General features: G+C 39.7%; 1 protein-coding gene across 2 annotated transcripts; it reads left to right on the plus strand.

Moving 5' to 3' along the window:
• The first annotated feature begins 1,566 nt into the window (after positions 1-1,566).
• LOC117046696 (plasma membrane calcium-transporting ATPase 1-like) lies at positions 1,567-12,714 on the plus strand. Of its 2 annotated transcripts, none has more exons than XM_033148940.1 (3): positions 1,567-1,878; positions 4,770-4,824; positions 8,817-12,714. In XM_033148940.1, exon 3 carries the CDS (start codon positions 8,826-8,828, stop codon positions 12,099-12,101), a length of 3,276 nt encoding a protein of 1,091 aa, XP_033004831.1. In that variant the 5' UTR covers positions 1,567-1,878; positions 4,770-4,824; positions 8,817-8,825; the 3' UTR covers positions 12,102-12,714. The 2 variants fall into 2 exon arrangements, with proteins under 2 accessions (XP_033004831.1, XP_033004830.1); XM_033148939.1 differs by lacking the exon at positions 1,567-1,878 and adding an exon at positions 4,005-4,073.
• Positions 12,715-21,329: the final 8,615 nt, after the last annotated feature.

Genomic DNA, 21,329 nt, shown 5'->3' on the forward strand with positions numbered 1-21,329 from the left:
TGTTGTTTAGTCATTTAGTCATGTCCAACTCTTCGTGACCCCTTGGACCAGAGCACACCAGGCTTTGTTAATACTAGTTTCAGCTAAATTGTTGGTGGATGATGATAAACACTCTTTGGGCCCTTTTTCTTAAGTATTCATACTTGTGTTCATTATGTTATCTGGGCACTTTTTTACAATCATGCTTTCAATACCATTTGCTCCTGCAAAAAAAAAAAATGGAGCTAGCCATATGGCTTTGTTTGCAATAGGTGCATGGCCCGTAATTTCTTGCTAAAAATCCTGTAGCTGTTCTTCCAACAAATGTTCCAGTGAGGTTCTTGTTCTGCTTTTGCTGCAGTAGCATAAGAGTGCCTCTCCAGACAGCAATAATAATCTTACTGGCCACCCCAATCTCTGCCAAGCAGTGCACAAGATTCCAAGGAGTCTTGGCACTCAACCAGGTTCTGTGTTCCTTTGGGGTAAATGAGATATAGTAACATCTGCAGTGTCTTTGAAATATGATTTATTTACACATATTTACACTGGAAGCCTTCAACAGAGAATGATTTCTAGCAGTCACATCTCAGGAGGAGCCCAACCTTCACAGCATCCCAGCAATGGATTCCCGGGCATCTCCATGCCTCTCTCCCAGTCTGCCAAAATGGTTCTTGCCTTCACATCAGCTCTAAATTTCAAAAGCATTTAACATGCATCTGTTCCTGGAGACAGAGTATAGCCATTATTATTAGTAACAAATGATAGCCTTATCCTCTTTCATTTGCCTAATCCACTTTTAAAGCCACCTAAAGTGAATTCTGTAAGTTATCACTGCTGTTTAAAGTTTTTGCATATCTAGAAAAGCCTCACCTGACACAAATGTGCAGGATGCACCTTCATCCCCATTAATGAAGGGGGGAAGGGGTTAAGTGCCATGGCCAGGCCCTATATGAGGCCTTGGACTTGTAAAAGTAGCCCAAAAGACGAAAGTCCACCAATTGTAGCTTCTCCCATTAGTGTGGTTTCATTTGTTGAAACGCCATATTGGCAACCATAGTAAAGACCAAATCCTCTCTTCTGCCTAATATTGGGTCATTTCATTTATAATAATAATAATAATTTTTTATTTATACCCCGCCCTTCCCCGCCAAACCGGGCTCAGGGCGGCTAACACCAATAAAATCACAACAAAAACATAAAACAGTTCATTAAAATACAGATTAAAATACAATTTAAAATTAAATCTAAACTGCAGCCTCATTTTTAAGTAGCCCACCAATCACACCAAAAGAACGAAACATCAGAGTTAAGGGATAAGGTAGTACATAAAATACCCTGCTTCCAGAATAGAACGCTTAAAGGCCCAAACCAGCACCTTGATTTGGTCCAAGAAACAAGCCCTATATGCATACATATACAAACAGAATCAGAACTAAAAGAAATGTAACCATAAGCCACATGTCATTGGTTGCTGGAAGCATTCTGATTCCAGTTCCCATCTTACTGTAACTGCCACTTTGAGCAGTTACTGGTTGATATGGGGAAATGAGAGATGCTGAGATATATAGCTATTACAGTCTTTATTGCTGCAAGTCTTGGGCTAGGGCTGAGTTGGGAACAGGGAACTAGAAAAGAACAGAAGGAAAAATGCAGGTTTGGATTGTACAGTGGTTTAGATAATTAAGGATGCTGTGTAAGGTGCAGGAGATTAATAAGCTAACAACTTTTTCTGACAAGCCTATTATTGCTGCCTGGCAGGCAGAAACTTAGTTGGTGAAGTTTTTCCAGTATGGAGATGAAGTAAGAGGGAAAGCTTTGCTTGCTAAATTTCTGCCAGCCAAGCAGCTGTTAAAGACACAGGAGCCCTACCAGGAAAAAACAGCTTCAAATGTTTACAAGGTATGGCAGCTAGAAAATTCTTCCAATTAAACTAGACTCACCCACTTTTAAAATCCATGCTTTTATGAGCATGTTATAGTTGGTCATTACCAGGTGATAATGCTGGCATAATCTGCCAGATTCCACATATCAAGATGCTGTTGAAGGCACATTAGCAGGCTAGGCTGTCCCCTCCCTCCCTAGCTATAAAAAACAGAACACCATGATTTGTGTCTTTGATCTGACTATTTTATCTAGCACTCAGTAGAAAGGGTCATAAGATTGATCTTCCCCTGCCACAGTGTTTACTTCTGAGAAGTCAGATATACCCGTTTCCAAGTTTGTCTGTTAATATTCCCTGACTGCTTACAGATACTGAAAAGTATAACAAGTTGATTTTCAACCATCTTGCAATACCTTTGTCTCTATATGTGGAAATGGAGAAAAATGAAGATATGAGCCTTCCTTTCTCCTTTGGGGGAAAACATAGAAGATAACCTAAAGAATTTGTGAATACAAACAAGGAGTATGTAATCTGCAACTTTAGACCTTACAGATTCGTTTTTGAAAAAATGTAAACAAGCTCAGAAACTGCTATTGACAATAAGTGTCATACGAAAACATTTTACTAGAATATTTTACTTGATTTTTATGGAGAAAATAGTTCAGGGATGTATGGAGAATGGATGGTGAAATAAATTTCAGTGAAATTGGATACAGGCAGAATTTATCTTTTGGGAAAGGAGTACAAAGTCACTAGAATAGTGCCTACCAGTCTGTACACATTATAGAATGAAGGGTGCAATCCTAATTACATTTACTAGGAAGTAATTCCTATTAAACGTCAGTGGAACTTTACTCTGAGTAAAGATATCCAGGGACTCAATTGGATTTTCCCTAGTAAAAACATTAGCTCCAGGCTGTAGGGAGAGCTATATGTGCTTGCTCCAGCCTTTGTTGTTAAAGCAATTTTTGGTGAAATTTTATTTTATAGCAGCAGGTAGAATTGTGTCTTCAGATGGGCTATAGAATGTTCTGTAGGAAACTCTGTTTAGAATTAGTCAGGCTATCAGCATTCTATAGTTGATCTCCTTTGTAATGTTTTTTTAAAAATAAAATAAAAAATCTTTTAAGATATTTTAGTTTTTTGTTAGACATTCAAAGCAACATACTTAACTATCTTCAGTTATGTATTCAATATAATTTTATTTCATGTTTTAAGCAGACTGTAGACAGCTTTGATATCCCCCCTAAAAATATTAAATGGTATAGAAATGAAATGAGTAGTAGTAGTAATATGTTGTTGTTATTATTACTACTGCCACCATTTATATACCACTTTTAATTATAAATTGCAAAGCAGGCCACAAGGCAATCAAGCAAATGTAAATATAGTGTAGAAAACAATAAGAGCATCAAAATCTATAAAATAGGATTTCACTATCCAATACCTTTTAACCATCCATATCTCAATCAACCTGCACACTTTCACCCACACAAAAACAAACCCACATGCGAACACATTCCTTCACTCTTAACAGTTGCCAACCCCAACAATCCCCTGAATACATATACAAAAAGACCATACATACTTGGTTGCTAAAAGTCATTAGTCTGCGAATTCTGTTGTCCTGTATCAATATTTTAAAACTACTCCTGATGATGCCAGTGTTGCTCTTCAAAAATAAAACAGTCTTAAAAGGAAGAGTATACTAAAATGCTGGCAGCCTCACAATGAGACTAAAATCATATCGAATTTAGGACTACACCAACCCAAATAAGCAGCTCACACCATTCACCCAACCCTTCATTTAACAATAACATATGGTATGGTTATCATATGGCTGAGAAATAAAGCTCTCACCCTAATCAGCCACCAATTTCCACTTGAGAAGTGGTCAGTCTCCAGGCCCTGCCTTAATTGCTCTATCCTCTCACCCTGGGGCAGCAGCACACATTCCCACATTCAACCAAAACACAACCCTAACAGGATCAGGGCCCTCACAACACTCAAAAGCTGTAACACCTCTTTAGAACTTCATATGCAGAAGTGGAAAGTCCAGCACCCTCTTCAGTAGTTCTTGCTGCCAGGAGATACTGATTTTCGGGTGAACAAAGCCCACCAGGAGGTGGTAGATGCTGCAAATACCTCCAATCCTTACTGCTCAGTTTGAAGATATTAAGAAGGTTGCAGCTCCTTGGGAATTGGAGACCAGGTATTCTCAGTTCACCCTTGTGGCCCCTTAATGATTTGGCTACAGCTGCATCTCATTCTCTAGCTACTATTTCCTGTCTTCCACCACATGAGAGCTGTAGGATGAGAGCCTTCATGTCCTTACTCTTCAGCTTGTGACAAGGCACGGGCTTTATACTGCATGCACACTCCTTGCTAAATGGGCACGGTTGTAAATTTTCCAATGAAGAAGACAAACATTAATGCCACAGTGGCCATTGAGACATGCACACTGCCTTGCTCCTGTGACTGAGGGGGCTAGGGCTGCACAATGTCAGCATGCCATGCGCACATACCGCAGGGTGTGCTGATGTGCCATGTGGACACCCCGTGGCTTGCAAGCATGCATCACAGGGGGTGTGCAACCACCACCTTGCTGAAAATTTTCAGGGTGCTCTGACCCCTGCTTTCACCTGATCAGATAAAGCAATCAGAGTACTATTCCTGTCAAAATTAAAAGTAAGGGCCCATGTGTAGCTACTGTAGAGACACTGAATTCTTTCCAGTGAAAATAGTAAATTCTGCTCTGGCTGTCTACATACGAATAGGAAACATTTACCTAGCTGTCCCTGCAATAAAGCTTATAATTATTGTTTCAGTCCACATGACTACACAGCTGTTGGTAATCTATCATTCTAATCTCTCTCCTATTCTCACTTCCTTTCTCTTTACCTGTCAGGTTGCTGATTCTTTCAATTTAAAGTGCCTTCTGCTGACTGAGGTCCCCTGTTCAGGTAATCAAACTACGTATGCTAATGATTTAGCTTTTGAGGTCTTGAGTAGCCTATTAAGAACAGAGAGTTCTGTGATACCTCTAGTAACAAATGGATTCTGGAGTAAGCTTTCATGGTATTTCCAATGCACAACTGCTATTCTCAGACAGAAGTAGGAAAAAATATACAAGGTATCAAATGAATGCAATGAAATGTAAATGGCAGAGTTTGCCGCAATTAATTTATAGCTGAAATATATGCAGAAAAAGTGGAATAGCCATGACACTTAACAGCAGTAATTAATTATAATGCAATCATCTTAGCATTGCTTGGTCAATTAATATCTGTAGTAGAACATAATACAGTACTTCAAAGACCACCTCTGTGACTGCCATCTGTGTGCTCCTTCCACAGGAGGACTGGAGGATTATATCCAGAGAACAGGCCTTTTCGGTTATGTCCTTCCCCCTGCCCTTTGTGTCCGGTTATCCCCAGGAAAGCATGCCTGGTTTCATCTTTATCTATTTTTAAGTGCCAAGCAAACTTTCTTCTTTGCCTGGCTTTTGGCACTTATTATAAAGGGTTTCAGGCATTTGTTTAATGGGGCTAGGTCTGTAAAACCTGTCTTTTTGTTGTATGTTTTTAGAATGCATTGGTTGTGTTTGTTTTGATTAATTTTACTGTAAAGTTATTTGGGTCATTTTTGTGAAGAAAGCAACTAACACATATGAAATAATAACTGTTACAGGAATAATAATGATTCCATTGTCTCTGTTCATATTCCAATGAACAGAAGCAACCTTCTTGTTTTGATTAATCAGTTTTTTGTGGATTCTCCTTTTTTGGAGAATGGTAGCTTTCAAATCATTAGTGGAATACCCTGTGAGATGAAAGCATTCACCTTTTCAGTGGGAAGGGTGACCAGCCTCCAACTGTACACCTGTCCATGATTTCAAACCATGATTGCACAGGGATCCTCACCATGTGGCTGCTTCTATGCACATATAGCTGTATAGGACCCTTTCAGGCATGCGGCCAAATTCAAGGATGTCAGGGTATATGGGTAGATGGTGGATTAACAACAGGTGTGTGGCCAGCAGGGCAGTCCTACATATTTTCCTTAGGGCTTACATTTCATCCTCTTACCACGATAGTGCATTCAGACAAGGTATTATTCAACACATACAACATGGATGTCTCAATTTTACATATGCACATTCAGTCATAAATGTCATGGACTATAAATTATCTAAGGGACAATTGTAACCTTCCAGTGGTTGAAAAGGTAAATTATCATCCTGCTAGTGTTTTGTGTAATTTTTGTAAGTTTTGTGCTTGGTTACCAGTTGATAAGAGTTTCAAATTAAGGTCAAACCCTAACTGCTATGATGGAGGGCAAGGCCAAACTACAGGTTACATTAAATGTGTTGTTGCAATTAATGCATCTGGGGCAGCCTTTCTCAACCTTGGGTCCCCAGATGTTTTTGGCCTACAACTCCCATCATCCCTGACCACTGGTCTGGCTACCTAGGGATGATGGGAGTTGTAGGCAAAAAACATCTGGGGACCCAAGGTTGAGAAAGGCTGATCTGGGGGGTTAAAATAAACAAAAGCAACCACAAGAAGTGAACCCAACCTTTTTCCTCTGCACCAAGGACATTAAGACCTCCACCGCACGCACGCACGCACGCACGCGCGCACACACACACACACACACAAATAAACACTGCTGTGTGTGAAAGTTCAAAGAGAAGAAGCAAGAAGGAATTTTTGCCTTAAACTGGCAGAAAAACAGCTTTACAAAGCTCACATAATTGAATTCTCCTTCAAAGAAAACAATTATCTGCACATAGAAAACTAGATTTCAAAAAGAAGAGGCTCTAACTTTTCATTTGATGGGTTCTACCCCTCACTCCTATTAGCATATTATACGAGCCCCCTTCTGTAGTATAAAGTGGTACAGTCAAAGCATATGTTTGCCACTTTATATACTGTTTTTGAGAATTAGGACACTTCCAGGTGGTCTGTTGATTGAGCATTCATCATGATTTGTTTGCACAATATTTGCAAGGAGTTTATATGACACAGCATCAAGCAAGTCTTATTCCGCAAAAAGTCAGGTTCCTATTTTTACTTTTGGAAGTGAGTTTGTTGCACAAGAGCACCCAATCCGCTTTAATTACCCAACGTGAATTTGTTGGTATGTGATTGAAATACAACAGCAAAACATTGGTAGTCTGGAAGCACCCCTTGTCACTCAAAAGTTTTATTTATAATTAAATAGGTTTTACAAATATCTAAAGGGTTTTTGCCTCACTGTCTAACTGAGCATATAAAAGGCTATCCCTTAAATTTCCTGTCCCTTGGAAAATGGGAAGCATGAAACAATATCTAACCAAAACAAAATAAAAAATAAAAAAATCCCTTCCAGTAGCACCTTAGAGACCAACTAAGTTTGTTCTTGGTATGAGTTTTCATGTGCATGCACACTTCTTCAGATACACACCAAGACAGAGAATTTCTAACCAAGACGGAGAATTTCATTGAGATAGGTTTTTTTTGGGGGGGGGAGCTTAAATCTTAACTTCAACCAATAAGATGGTCAGATTCTCTTATTAAAAAGTTGTTCATAATCTAGAATATAGAATATTAGTAATATTATGACTAGCCTTGTTGCATTGTCTGTCAGAAAAATGCAATTTAAGAGCTATTGTTATTGCACTGGCTGTGCAGACCAGATTTAGCCTCCAGGCAATCTGGCACCATGACTCGCCCATAAACTGCCACTCCCCAAGCATTCATGGGTAAGCAGTCAGTGTCAAACCTTCTTGAAAACCAAAAATACTGCTACTGACACTTCTGGATTCAAGGGGCAAGGAATTCTGGAGATATTTCTGGTTGGCTGGTTTGTTTTCAATGCACCAATCAGAAAGATTTTGATGTTTTGGAATTGCAACAGCCAGGTTTTTTTTTCCATGGTTTGTGAGTTTGAGCAGTGTTGGTCATCTTCCACCATATGACACTGCTTGCCAACTGAAACATTTTCATATGACACAGACACCTTTGAGTGTGTCTTATAATGTGAGTTAGAATTACCCCAAAAGCAGATCCAGCATGTTCTGCTCAATATATAAAAAACTGATAATGTAAAAAAACACAAGGAACATTCTAATTGATTGTGGGAAGGGCATTGAAAACCTGAGGGGTATTACTAACCATAATACCATGTGTAAAATAAGTAAATTGTGTATTATTGCAATAGACAAGTCAGTTTTCACCCTCTGCTCCTTTCTCACAAGAAATGGAAAGAATCTGGTCTGAGCATCTGCATACATAAAGAATAACTAAAATATTTAACAGCATTTTTCAGGATCACTCCATCTCTTAGCAGTTTATACCCAATTATACCCAATACAGGTATAATTGTCCCCAAAACTGTTAAAATATGAACATGTTTTTTTTACTAGATTTAGGCAAGGTCACTGAAACATATGGCAAATCACAACTTACTGTGTTTGAGACACATCTGAAACATGGTGTTGTGGAAAACTGACACAAAGGTTTTATTAATCTGATCACTTTTGGAGTACATTTGCGTGGAATCTACACACGTTAAAAATTTGTGATTTTTTTTATCGTTTTGAAAAATGCATTGAATTTGCTATAGCTCACAGTCGTCATCTAGTGTCACAGTTGTATATTGCACTTTATAACACATTCAAAACGTTTTATTTGCAGCTGTATAGCTGAGTCCTTTACCTCACCTGTTAATGGAGGGTTTACAAAGCTACGGAGAAGCTAATAGATTTCCTGTTTTTGTGATACACCTAGCTACACCTCATTCTAGGGCTTATGGTAAAAGAAAGAGTTTCATTTTCTCTGTCCCATTTTTTAAAAAGTTTACCCTTTTTAATATTGTAAGAAGTGCCTTTTTTAGGTAAATGCAAGAAAATATGTCTCTAACCCTGTTTTAATGCTATTAAAAGTTTCTGGGTTGTTATTGTAAACTGCAGGAAGGCAGGATGATGGTGACTCCAGTCAACTTTGAGGCAACAGACTTTAAGATCACTCTCCCAGAGTTGCAACATTTGATGGAATTTCGAAAGAAAGATGCAGTGAAGAAAATAAAGGAACTTTATGGTGACATCTTTAACATCTGTGCAATGCTGAAAACTTCCCCCACACTTGGGATACTTGGTTCCAAATCAGAAATAGATATAAGGAAAGCTGTATTTGGAAAGAACTTTATACCTCCTAAAAAGCCCCTAACTTTCCTGGAATTAGTATGGGAAGCACTGCAGGATACGACATTATGCATCTTAGAAATTGCAGCCATTATATCATTGGGACTTTCTTTTTATGATTCAGGAGGAAGTGTTGCAGCATGTCAATTAAATGAATTTGGAGAAGAAGAAGAAGAAGGGGAGGCTGACTGGATTGAAGGATTTGCAATACTTGTATCAGTAATTTGTGTAGTGTTGGTAACAGCTTTCAATGACTGGAGTAAGGAAAAACAATTCAGAGGGTTGCAGGATCGCATTGAAAAGGAACAGAAATTTAGTGTCATCAGGAAAGGGGAGTCAATGCAGGTGCCAGTAGCTGAATTAGTGGTTGGGGATGTTGCACAGATCAAATACGGTGACCTGTTGCCAGCTGATGGTTTGCTCCTTCAAGGATATGATCTAAAAATTGATGAGAGCAGCCTCACAGGGGAATCAGATCATGTCAAGAAGTCTTTGACAGAGGACCCCATGTTGCTTTCAGGTACCCATGTGATGGAAGGCTCTGGAAAAATGGTTATTACAGCTGTAGGTTTAAACTCGCAAACAGGAATTATCCTCACTTTACTTGGAGTTGGAGAAGATAGTGAGAAAGCAAATCATAAAAACCCAGCCAACCCTCATAAAACTGCTGGAAATGAAACAAAGGAAAAAGAACAAACTTCAAAACACAAAAAAGAAAAATCAATTCTACAAGCAAAACTCACAAGATTGGCTGTTCAGATTGGAAAAGCAGGGCTGGCAATGTCTATAATCACTGTTACTGTTCTTATAGTCTATTTTTTAGTTCAAAATTTTGTGATTGAGAAGCATATTTGGACTGCTGAATGTACACCCATTTATATACAATATATTGTGCAGTTCTTTATTATTGGAGTTACAATCTTGGTCGTAGCAGTACCAGAGGGCCTTCCACTTGCAGTCACCATCTCACTTGCCTACTCTGTGAAACAAATGATGAAAGATAATAACCTAGTGAGACATTTGGATGCCTGTGAAACTATGGGTAATGCAACAGCAATTTGTTCTGATAAAACAGGAACCTTAACCATGAACAGAATGACAGTAGTCGAAATTTTAATTGCTGGCACACATTATAAACAGGTTCCTGAACCTAAATTAATTCATCCAACCATGCTGAATTATTTGCTTAAAAGTATTTCTGTAAACTGTGCTTATACTTCGAAAATACTGCCTCCTGACAAAAAAGGAGGCCTTCCACTTCAAATTGGCAATAAGACTGAGTGTGCTTTACTGGGCTTGCTTGTGGAATTAAAGCAGGATTATGAGGATATGAGGACTAAGATACCAGAAGAGAAATTGTTTAAGGTATACACCTTCAATTCTGACAGGAAATCAATGAGCACAGTTTTGAAAAACCCCAATGGGAGTTATCAACTCTTTAGCAAAGGTGCTTCTGAAATACTTCTTCAAAAATGCACCCATATACTAAATGCTGCTGGGGAACCTATATCCTTTACCCAGAAAGAGAAGGAAAATGTGATAAAAAATGTGATTGCACAAATGGCCTCTGGGGGACTTCGCACCATATGTCTAGCATTCAAAGATTTCCCAGCTGGCTCAGAACCAGACTGGGACAAAGAAGATGACATTTTCAGTGACATGACTTGTATTGCAGTTGTAGGTATTCAAGATCCAGTGAGACCTGAGGTTCCTGATGCAATAAGAAAATGTCAGAGAGCTGGTATTGTTGTACGCATGGTTACTGGGGATAACATTAACACAGCTCGTGCAATAGCTGCAAAATGTGGAATTCTGCAACCCGGGGAGAATTTTGAGTGCTTAGAGGGGCATGAGTTTAATAGACTAATACGTGGTCCAGATGGACAGATTAAACAAGAGCTTATTGACAAGATTTGGCCTACGCTTCGTGTGCTTGCAAGGTCCTCACCTACTGACAAGTACAACTTGGTAGAAGGGATCATTAATAGCAATATCACAGAACAAAGGCAAGTGGTAGCAGTAACTGGTGATGGTACAAATGATGGGCCTGCATTAAAAAAAGCTGATGTTGGTTTTGCAATGGGTATTGCTGGAACAGATGTAGCTAAAGAAGCTTCTGATATAATTCTTACTGATGACAACTTCTCAAGCATTGTTAAAGCTGTCATGTGGGGTAGGAATGTATATGACAGCATTTCCAAATTCCTTCAGTTTCAGCTTACTGTTAATGTAGTAGCAGTGGTAGTTGCTTTTATTGGAGCAGCAGTCACCCAGAATTCACCTCTGAAAGCTGTTCAGATGCTGTGGGTAAATCTCATTATGGACACACTTGCTTCTCTTGCTCTAGCAACAGAAAAGCCAACAGACGCTCTGCTGGAACGAAAGCCTTACGGCAGAAATAAACCTCTTGTTTCCCGTACAATGCTAAAAAATATTATGTTTCATGCTATTTATCAACTTGTAGTTGTATTTGCACTTCTTTTTGTGGGTGAAAAATTCTTTGATATTGAAAATGGACGAATTGCACCACTACGTGCCCCACCTACCCGACATTACACTATTATTTTTAACACATTTGTAATGATGCAGATTTTTAATGAAATCAATGCACGCAAGATTCATGGGGAAAGGAATGTTTTTTCAGGAATATTCACAAATTCCATTTTTTGTTGTGTTTTTGTGGGGACATTGATTACACAACTAATCATTGTTCAGCTCGGAGGGAAGCCCTTTAGCTGTGCAAGTCTTACACTAGAGCAGTGGCTATGGTCAATCTTCTTTGGCCTAGGAACATTGCTATGGGGGCAGCTGATTGTATATATTCCAAATAGGTTCCTGGGGTTCCTGTGGGAAGTTGGTGTTCAACCACCACAACCTACTGTTGAAGATGAACAAATGGAAGTGATTGACTTAGGTGAACAAGAACTGAAACGCAGTAAGTTTTTGTGCTTCAGGAGCTGGACTAGAATACGAGTTCAGTGCAGAGCAGTGAAAGAATTTCAAGAGCCCTTATATAATAAAGATGTGCATTCAACAAATAGTAAAACTGCATAACACAACACGAGTAATGAATATGAAAACTTCACATGTTATTGTATTTGCATTTCAAAAAAAAAGTAATGTGCACATTAGCAATATTAAGAAATGGATGGATTTTTCCCCCTCCATACTGGTGAGTAAGATGCTTTTAAAAAGCTAACTAACAAAATAGATAGACCTTTCTAGAAGATATAGGAAACAACATAAGGAATCAAAATAAAATTCTCTTCAAAATGTCTTCATATATGGGTCTGAATATTATATTAGCTGACTTTTAATGTACCTAGAGCCTTTAAATTTCTTTTTTGCAAGGGCCATCTTCAGAAAGAGGGAAAGTGATTGATGAAGCCAAAAGCCGTGTCGTGGTTTTTTATATATATTTCTTGACTTAAATGTGGTATTATATTATAAATTATAGAAGTTAAACAGCTTTTTACTTTTGCTCCTGTTTATACTTATAACTGATATGAATTAGCTGAGCTGCCTTATGCCCTCAATCACCTGTTTGGAAATGTGTTACTTTCTCAAGTATTTTGAACTCTTTCTTTAGCTGCTCTGCTTTGAATGGAGGGGGAAAGATCTGACTACAAACAAGCCAAGCTTATTTGCGTTTTGTTCTTGGTAGTTGCTTATAAGTAAATATTATTAAATAATAAAAATGCTAAAAACATTTTTTACTCTTGTTGCTTAATTAAGAGGAAGGGACAAAAAAAAACCTAAGGATGATGTCAAAATAATAATTAACCACACACAGAAGGAGACATGGTAGACTAAATGACCCACCCTAGTTTATTTTATATTCCTATAAAAAGGGATACAACAGATAGGGGTCTGTAAACCCTCTTTTTACCCTACTTTTTGAAGAATTTCAAAAATCTTCAGCATTTCATCCTGAACTAAGAACTCGTGCTTTCCATTAGGAATAGGGAACCCGTGGCCCTCCAGAAGTTATTGGACTCCAATTCCCATCAGCCCCACACAGATTTTAAAAGGACAGATGCCCCTGCCTAAGCTGAAAATTGACCTCTCAATAACCAAAGGAATATTTCCCAAAATTGTATTGTTGCACTCCCAAAATTGTACTGTGCAATTGTTACTCAGTTTCAACACAGTACATGGCAGCAAACTTCTATTGAAATTGCAGCTACCACTGCCCACTTCATGAGTAAAACTGTTACAATGGAAGTGTAAAAGTCAGGGACACATTTTACATTCATGCTTCACAGTATCCGACTTACCGTACACTTAGAAAAAGTAAACAAAAAAAATGTGTAAAACAACCAGAGGACTCAAATGATTGAAAAAACTTCACAATATTGAATTGCTCAGAAATGTGCCCTCTGTTAGGGCTTTCTCTTAAGAGTTATGAGGGCAGTGAGGATATGACTGTGGGAGTGTTACAGGCACCAAGTGACTGAAGTACACAATGATGCTAGTGACAATCTGCCCTTTGACTTCAAACTTTTTCTTTTCTTGGAGGTGCACTATGTCCCTCCAATGCTAAAATGCACACACACATCATTTCTTTTATTCAGAAGAAAAATAAGCAAACTCCCCCTGCAATTGTAAAGAGCCAGCAAACCAACAGCTATTTTATCCCTACCTTCTTTCCATCATTTTCAAGAGGGCTTCCTCTCATTGTTTCTAGTCCACCAAACAAAAGGAAGAGGAGCAAGGAAGCTAATAGCAGCAACAGTGCTGGTGGTAGCAACCCACACAACTAGTCCAATATGCTGCCGCTTCTATTCATGTCCTTACTCAACCTGCCAACTGCAACAGAGGGAACCCCCATCACAAGCATTTCCTTTCAGCAAAGCTTAGTTCGGTTACATGAGAGCCAGATACTTTACACCAGGGGTCAGCAAACTTTTTCATCAGGGGGCTGGTCCACCGTCCCTCAGACCATGCGGTGGGCCAGACTATATTGGGGGGAGGGAATATGAACAAATTCCTATGCCCCACAAAGAACTCAGAGATGCATTTTAAATAAAAGGACACATTCTACTCATGTAAAAACACTAGGCAGGCCCCACAAATAAACCAGAGATGCATTTTAAATAAAAGGACACATTCTACTCATGTAAAAGCACATTGATTCCTGGACTGTCCGTGGGCCGGATTTAGAAAACGATTGGGCTGAATCCGGCTCCCAGGCCTTAGTTTGCCTACCCATGCTTTACACTGAATCAAGGCTTTTGCAGCTGTGGCTCAATGCAGGCCTTGCCTCATCTTCTTTTTTCAGGGCTACAGCTGTGCACAAGTTTATTTCCATTTTCTAATACATGTTCCTGGTGAAACCCTGCCACCGGTTCCATTGACTGGCATAAACTGGAATACTTTGGGGAAATGCCTTAATTTTTTTTACTTTTTTGCACTGAAAAATAACTATTTTCATCTGTAAAATGTTAGCAAGATAGTATTGTAGCCAGGGAAGAAGGTAAATATGTCAGCCTGCTGAAGGAAAACAGCATAGCTACTTCCCATAAAACCTCTATTTTACACCTGTAAGAATTGTATCTTCATTTATGAACTAAATGGTGGGGGGAAGTATGCAGAGACCCAAGACTGAGTAATAATACTCTTAAAACCTAGTAAAGTTAAAAATTAAAGAGATCAATAATTAATATTGAGAATAATGGGTGTTTCTGTCTCTTTGCAGATAAACCAGCCATTAAATGGTTGAGGATTATATATTGAGAATGCATTTTAACCTGTTTAGCATCAAGGTTCAACTAATAGTTCAGTTCATGTCTCATTCTAAGTGCTGTAGTTCATTAAATTATACAAAAAGCATTCTCCAGCCATTTATCGCCATATAAATGCATTCATTTATTTATTTAATAAAAATTATACACCACTTGACTGTTAAAAAAAAAAAAAACCCTGCAAAGCAGTTTACAAACATGCTTTATAGACATTCTTCTTTCAGGCTTTTAGACATGCTTCTGAAGGCAAGTGGATTTCAGAAAATTGTGGTGTATAATTTCTTTTATTTAGCCTGAGGGCACCCATTCTATTATACTATACTATACTGTTATGGATAAAATCTATTATATTGGAAAACAAATGTGGACTGTGGGAGGGGAGAGAGATAGGAAGTGGGGGAGAAAAACAGCAGGGCAAAATTGAAAAAAATGTGTCCTCTTTTTGCTCTTCACCTTCTCCCCTTTATCCACACTTCCTAGCTCTCATGCAACTATGGCAAGAACAAAGAATCTTTTCCCTACCTGCACCCTGAAGCTGTTCAGCTACAACTTCCATCATCTCTAACTACAGGCTCCGCAGACTGCCAATAGTGGGAGTTTGATTCTAATCATGTGGAGGGCTGCAAACGCGCCTCATCCCTGATCTAAAAATATCTACACGCAGAAGCAGCTTTCCACAGCCACATCAGGAACAGCAGACATAAAGTACATGTGTATCTGTCTACATATTCAAGTTCAAATACTATTATTCTGTGCTGCATGAATTTCAAGAGGATGTGCATTTTGGTAGGGAATATTTTTAATTGAAAGCAATGCAGTATGATTAGATTGAATCTGTATTTGTGCAGAAAGTCTGCAATGGCTGACCTGGAGATAGCTCCATGCAGCTAAGCACTCTCATCCAAGTATGGAGTTCTGTGCATTGAAGGAAGCTTGCAAGCAAGTATTTCCCAGAACAAGAACTGCAGATAAACCAAGTATGGGTGCAATATATTACAGTGGAGTGTGCACTCAGGTTCAGGAAAATATCTGCAATTTGAACAAATAACACTTGAGGGCACCCTAGCACTAGAATAATTCATCTTTATGCTACAGTCTGCAGAACTTTTTTTTCCTTTTTTTTTCTTCAAGGGCCGTAGGAACCAAAGCACCTTCTTTTTTCCAATGGACTTAAAGCAATTACATGGCAGAATAAGTTGTAATTGTTTTCAATTTTTTAAAAAAATGGAGCACATATGTAAAAGCAGCACATTGTTCAATGTTAAGGAAGCTATTTTTGTAAGCCTTCTGATCACAGTAGAGAATAATAAAAATCTGCATGTGAGTTTGAAAACATTTCCATGATGGAGTATACAACTGGATGGAGTATTCTAATTCTTTCCTCCACTAACAGTTGCAAATCCACTCTCAAAGTAGAGAAAATGCTCTGACTCTACCTGCTTCAAAATTATGTAAAGAAGTTAGAAAATACTATGGGTGCCAGCAAAACAAGCTGCAATGAGAATGATCAACAAATATTCAGTGAATATGAGGGGAGCCCCATCTGAAAAAGCATTTCAACTCCAGTGTCAATGGCTGGACCTAGACACATCAAAAAACCGTTTCAGGAAAACGCTTTGTAAACCTCATACTGTAATGGGAAATCACATTGCTGAAACACTGGGTGCTACGGTGCCATCTGGTGTCACAGTGTCATAACGCATTTAAAATGCTTTGCTTTTTTTCTAATGTAAATGAGTCCAAAGTGTCAAGATAAAAACATTAAGCACCTGTACAAGGAGAAGCAGAAGTTGTGGTGGTGACCCCCTCTCTGTCCCCACCATTGCACTTGCACTGCCACCTGGCCTGCTACCTCAACTGCACCCTCGCCCACAGCTGCACCTGCACTTCCTCAATGATGCAGCAGTGAGGGTGCAGTGTTAGCAGTGAGGGTAAGGGTTCTGTGGTGACGGTGATGCAGGAAAAGCTGCAGCACAACGCAGCCAGCAGTGGCACAATGGCAGGGTGGGAGTCAAATCTACTGCCTGAGGCAAATTGCTTCAGCTCACCTCATGGAACTGCTGGCGTTGGAGCTCTACAAGGATGGCAGCATCACCAGCTGAAAAAAAACAGTAACAGCACAAGGAGGTCAGGGCCATCAAACTTCTCCCCTAACTTTCAAAGTAAACATACCGGTACTCAAAAATCATAAACAGTTGTGAAGGTGGAAAGCCAGTAGAGAATATCTAGTTTATTTTATCACACATATGTCTGCAAGCTTGGCAGGTATTCCAGGAATATGCTCTCAGGGAACAAGTTTGTTCCCTTGAGGTCAAAATAGCTGACCTGAAAAAGAGAAGTTTGTTGACAAGGCCTTCAGGGACATGATATTAATGTCCCACTCCCAAAGTGGCAAATTCTTTGCTGTCATGATGAATGAGGGTCTCAAGAAAGGTGACTGACAATAAGAAGGGACCAATTCTTTGTTCATTGAAACTTTGTTCATATAAATTCAACATTTTCTCAGAGCACAACAGGAATCAGTTGACATAAGCTGCAATAGGTCATGCCATAATAAACCAATCAGCCACTAGGGTGCCAATGAACGCTTTTTTGGTACAGATCAACACTGCTATTTCGTTGGATTTTCTCAGTCATGGAATGGAACAATTGGTTAATTATCAAATAAATATGTAATTAAAGAGAGAGAACAATGTATTCTCATCCCTAAAATGTTCAAAGTTGAAATCCTTTTAAGTTCTGAAATCAATACTGATGGCTTTACTGTATATTAATATTGTTTTTTTCCATAATAAAAAGACTTTCCAAGCAGCAAATAAACTGGCTTCACTTCAAGAAGCTAGTATAGTGATGAATTGAATTGTCCAAATGATTTGTTTAAAACATCAGACTTTTAATGAGAGGAGGGCCACAACGTAACAAGTGCACAGAGGATTGTACTTCAGTGATGTTGTGGGTACTATCCATTCATTAACCCACATCCTTCACTATGGTTTCATTACCTGAGGAATGAATTGATTGATTGAATCCTGGGGGGGGGAATCATTATGCCAAAACAAGAGCAGATTCTTGAGGGAGTACATCTGGATGGGCACAAGAAGTGTGTGGAATACAACATATGGGTAACTTCAGAAGTGTTTTTGCTCTGTAAACTGTATTGAAACTGACTGCTCTTCCCATGCAGCCCACTGAAGCCTTGCCCCCAGAAAAAGCAAATGAAGCAGCTCTCTCTTCAACTCTGCTTAACTGTTTCTCTCAGTGATCATCTCACTCCTGCTAATGAGTTATTTGGGAAAGGAAAGAGGGGAGATACATGCTGACAGTTCCTGAAGTATATATATCTGTGCACAGAGAAAGGGGCTCCTGTTTTTTTTTATAGTGTATAGAGGAAATGCAGGGAGCAGACAATCTCAGAGGAGAGCCATGCATGGAGGCTGAGAAAGAGAACAGAGAGAAGAGGTGGGGGGTAAGAAAGAAAATGAGCAGAGATAAGTGAGATTGAGTGAGGAAGAAAGGAAGGAAGGAAGGAAGGAAGGAAGGAAGGAAGGAAGGAGACTGGGGATTTTGCTTTGACTATGGGCTCGCCCACACTTCCAATGCCCCACTGCCTTCCTTTGGGAAAATCTGCAGTTTACTGCTGAATCAGACCAAATGGCACAGGTTGCCTTTTGTTCTGATTTAGAGATAAAAAGCATGTTTTCCAGGGGGGACGCTATGAGGCAAATGGAAAACCACTCAAACTGTGCCTAGAAAGCACAGAATAAGTGGAAAACCGCTCGGACCCAGGCTTTCTAGACACGGGATAAGCAGACATGTGACAGGCCCTTTGCCCACTTCTGACTTTAGCCAAGACCACCACTGGCATGCAGCGCCAAGAAGGTTACCCAGCATCTAACATAGCTCTTGAGGCAAAAAATGGTTCCCTACCTCTGGTCCTAAAAGACCATCAAAGAATTAGCATGTCTTGTTCCATCTCTCTAGCCTGCCCACAATAGAATTGTAGTGTTGGAAGGGACTCTAAGAATCATCCAGTCCAACCCCCTGCAATGCAGGAATAATCTTCCAAGGAATTTGAAATAAGAGCTCAAAAGCTCCACAGCTGTGATTCTGTAGAGTTGTTGCCAAAAAGCAGTTCACACTAATAGGTTTAATACATTGTTTAAGAAGGACCTCCATTTGTAAATCTAACCCTGCCATGGAAACATGGTAGCTCCTATGTTACATTCATCATGAAGGTTCACAGAAAGTATAGGCAAAATAATATGACATGGATAAGGACTATAATTATCTGTAAGTGCTCATTGGGAAACTGCTTGATATTACCTCCAGAAGGAGAAGAAGATAAATGGATAATTTCTTGGTGCAGGAGGCTGAAATACCTTTAGTGTATTAATGCGAGTATCATGGAGGGACCTAGAATAGATGTAACAGTAACAGAATATGTCAGTGTCTGTGTGGAGGGTCCACGTAGCTCAGTAGTAGAACATGCTTTGTTTGAATAAGACTCCAAGTTCAGTCAGGCATCTCCAGCTAAAACAATATCAGATAGCATGGCTGGGAAAGACTCTACCCTGACACCTCAGATAATTAGACAGTCCTTGGCTAGATGAACCACTGCTCTGACTAAATATAAAGCTGTCTGATATATTTTGCAGAAGTTATTCCTGCCTATGCAGCTATTTTATACAGTGGGGTTCCCAAATTCCCCCCAGACCACTTAATTGTATTTCTGCCTGTTGTAGCTATGCTAGATGTTTTTAATTGCATTTTAATTGCTTTTCTTATATATTGCATTTTATTGTCTTATAAATTGAATTCCATAGAATTCAAACTATAACACAACAAAATGCAATATAAGAAATAAAAGAAGCCATAAAATACAATTAAAATCAACCTGCGATTGATGCACTACTTTCCATCTTCAAGTACAAATCCACACAGACACATTGCAAACCGCCTGAATGAAGCCCACAGACCACTGGTCGTTGGGAACCCTCGATTTAACACATAGGCCTTCCTAGGTCAAATGGGAAGCCTACTACAGTAGTGCAAAAAAAATGTGTGGCAGGAAAAAAATGGTCGGTGAAGATGCAGTTGCAGGTTTTCTACAAGGAAATATGCTGCCCTGGGCTCCTTTGAGAGGAAGGGCAGGGTATTCATTGCCAAGGGCTGGTTCTCAACCCTGAGAAGAGCAGCTGGTTAATGAAAATTGTGGGGAGACGATGACAGTGAAGAGTTACCACTTACTGTACATGCACGTCCCCTTTTGTATTTTTTTTAAAATGCTGTGAGCCACTCTGTGATCTTGAGATGAAGCCCGGTATACAAATTTAATAACTTTTTAAAAAAAGTTATGTGCTGGCAGTGCCAGATTTATGTACTGTATAGGCTAAGTAGGCTGAAGCCTCTAAATCTAGGGGGCCTCCCCAGCCCTCCCGCTCCCCAGCGGGCAGTCTCCCCTCTTCCAAAATTGCAAACCCAAGACTTCATGTGAGGGCAGGACAACTTGGGCCTCTAAATCTAGGGGGCCTCGCCAGCCTGCCCTCTCCCCAGTGCCACAGTCTCCCCTCTCCCAAAATTGTAAACCTGCGGCCTGCCCAGGCCACAAAGTTCAGTTATTGCAAAAGTTTTTTCAGTGTTAATTTTATGCATTTTTAAAATCACCATCGTATTTAACAATAATATCTTATGTCCTTTCGAGGAGAAAATGTGAACTGTAGAATTTTAAATACCCGTCATCATCCTTGGCTTCCCTCAGTTTTGTTTATAACACTCTTCCATTTTCTTCTAGTTGTGAGGGTGGGGGGTGGAGAGGGGCCTCACAAGTGGAGTAGCTTAGGGCCTCTCTTCATCTAAATCCGGCCCTGTGTGCTGGGGTGGAGACGGGCAGGCTGCCTGACAAAAGACGGCATTTGAGAGGCATATTGTGACAATGCGGGTATAGTATTGGGTGGCAGCTGCCTATGTTTTATAGATGTCACGTGTGTTGATATCTGTTATCTGCCACGAAAGCGTGTTTATTCCTCCACACAGATTACAATTCGTCACCTCACCACAGCTCTGAGGTGGAGGTTGGACCAGCTGCTCTGTGGAGAACATGGGAGACCTCCAGTCAGTGTGGCAGCTAAATCTTTCTCACCTCAGGCGCATTCTCCTATATCTCGGGGGGGGGGGAGCTTTCCCGCCAGTTTTTTGAATCGAGTTTAAATTATGAACTACGTTCAATGACATGAATTATATTGGGGCGAGGGGACTGTTTTGGCGCAGGGGTGGGGAGAGAGCCAAAACGCCCTGTGAAGCTGGGGGATAGTTTTTTAATCTGAGGGGAGGATTGTGGGTCTCTGGAAACAGCACTACAGGGAGCAGAAAAGGGATGACATCTTTCGCGGTGCTGCCACTTTGGCACCTCCGAAGAGACACCATTGCTCGGCTAGATCCTGTTTTCTAAGAAGACCCGTAGTCCCGCCTTTCTCCGGTCTTAATTGGAGCAGCGGAGAAACGCCGTTTTCTGTTTGGGCACTTTAACTTTGATTGGCAA

Source organism: Lacerta agilis, chromosome 5 (assembly GCF_009819535.1).
Source record: "Lacerta agilis isolate rLacAgi1 chromosome 5, rLacAgi1.pri, whole genome shotgun sequence".
In the NCBI taxonomy this organism is placed as follows: domain Eukaryota; kingdom Metazoa; phylum Chordata; class Lepidosauria; order Squamata; family Lacertidae; genus Lacerta; species Lacerta agilis.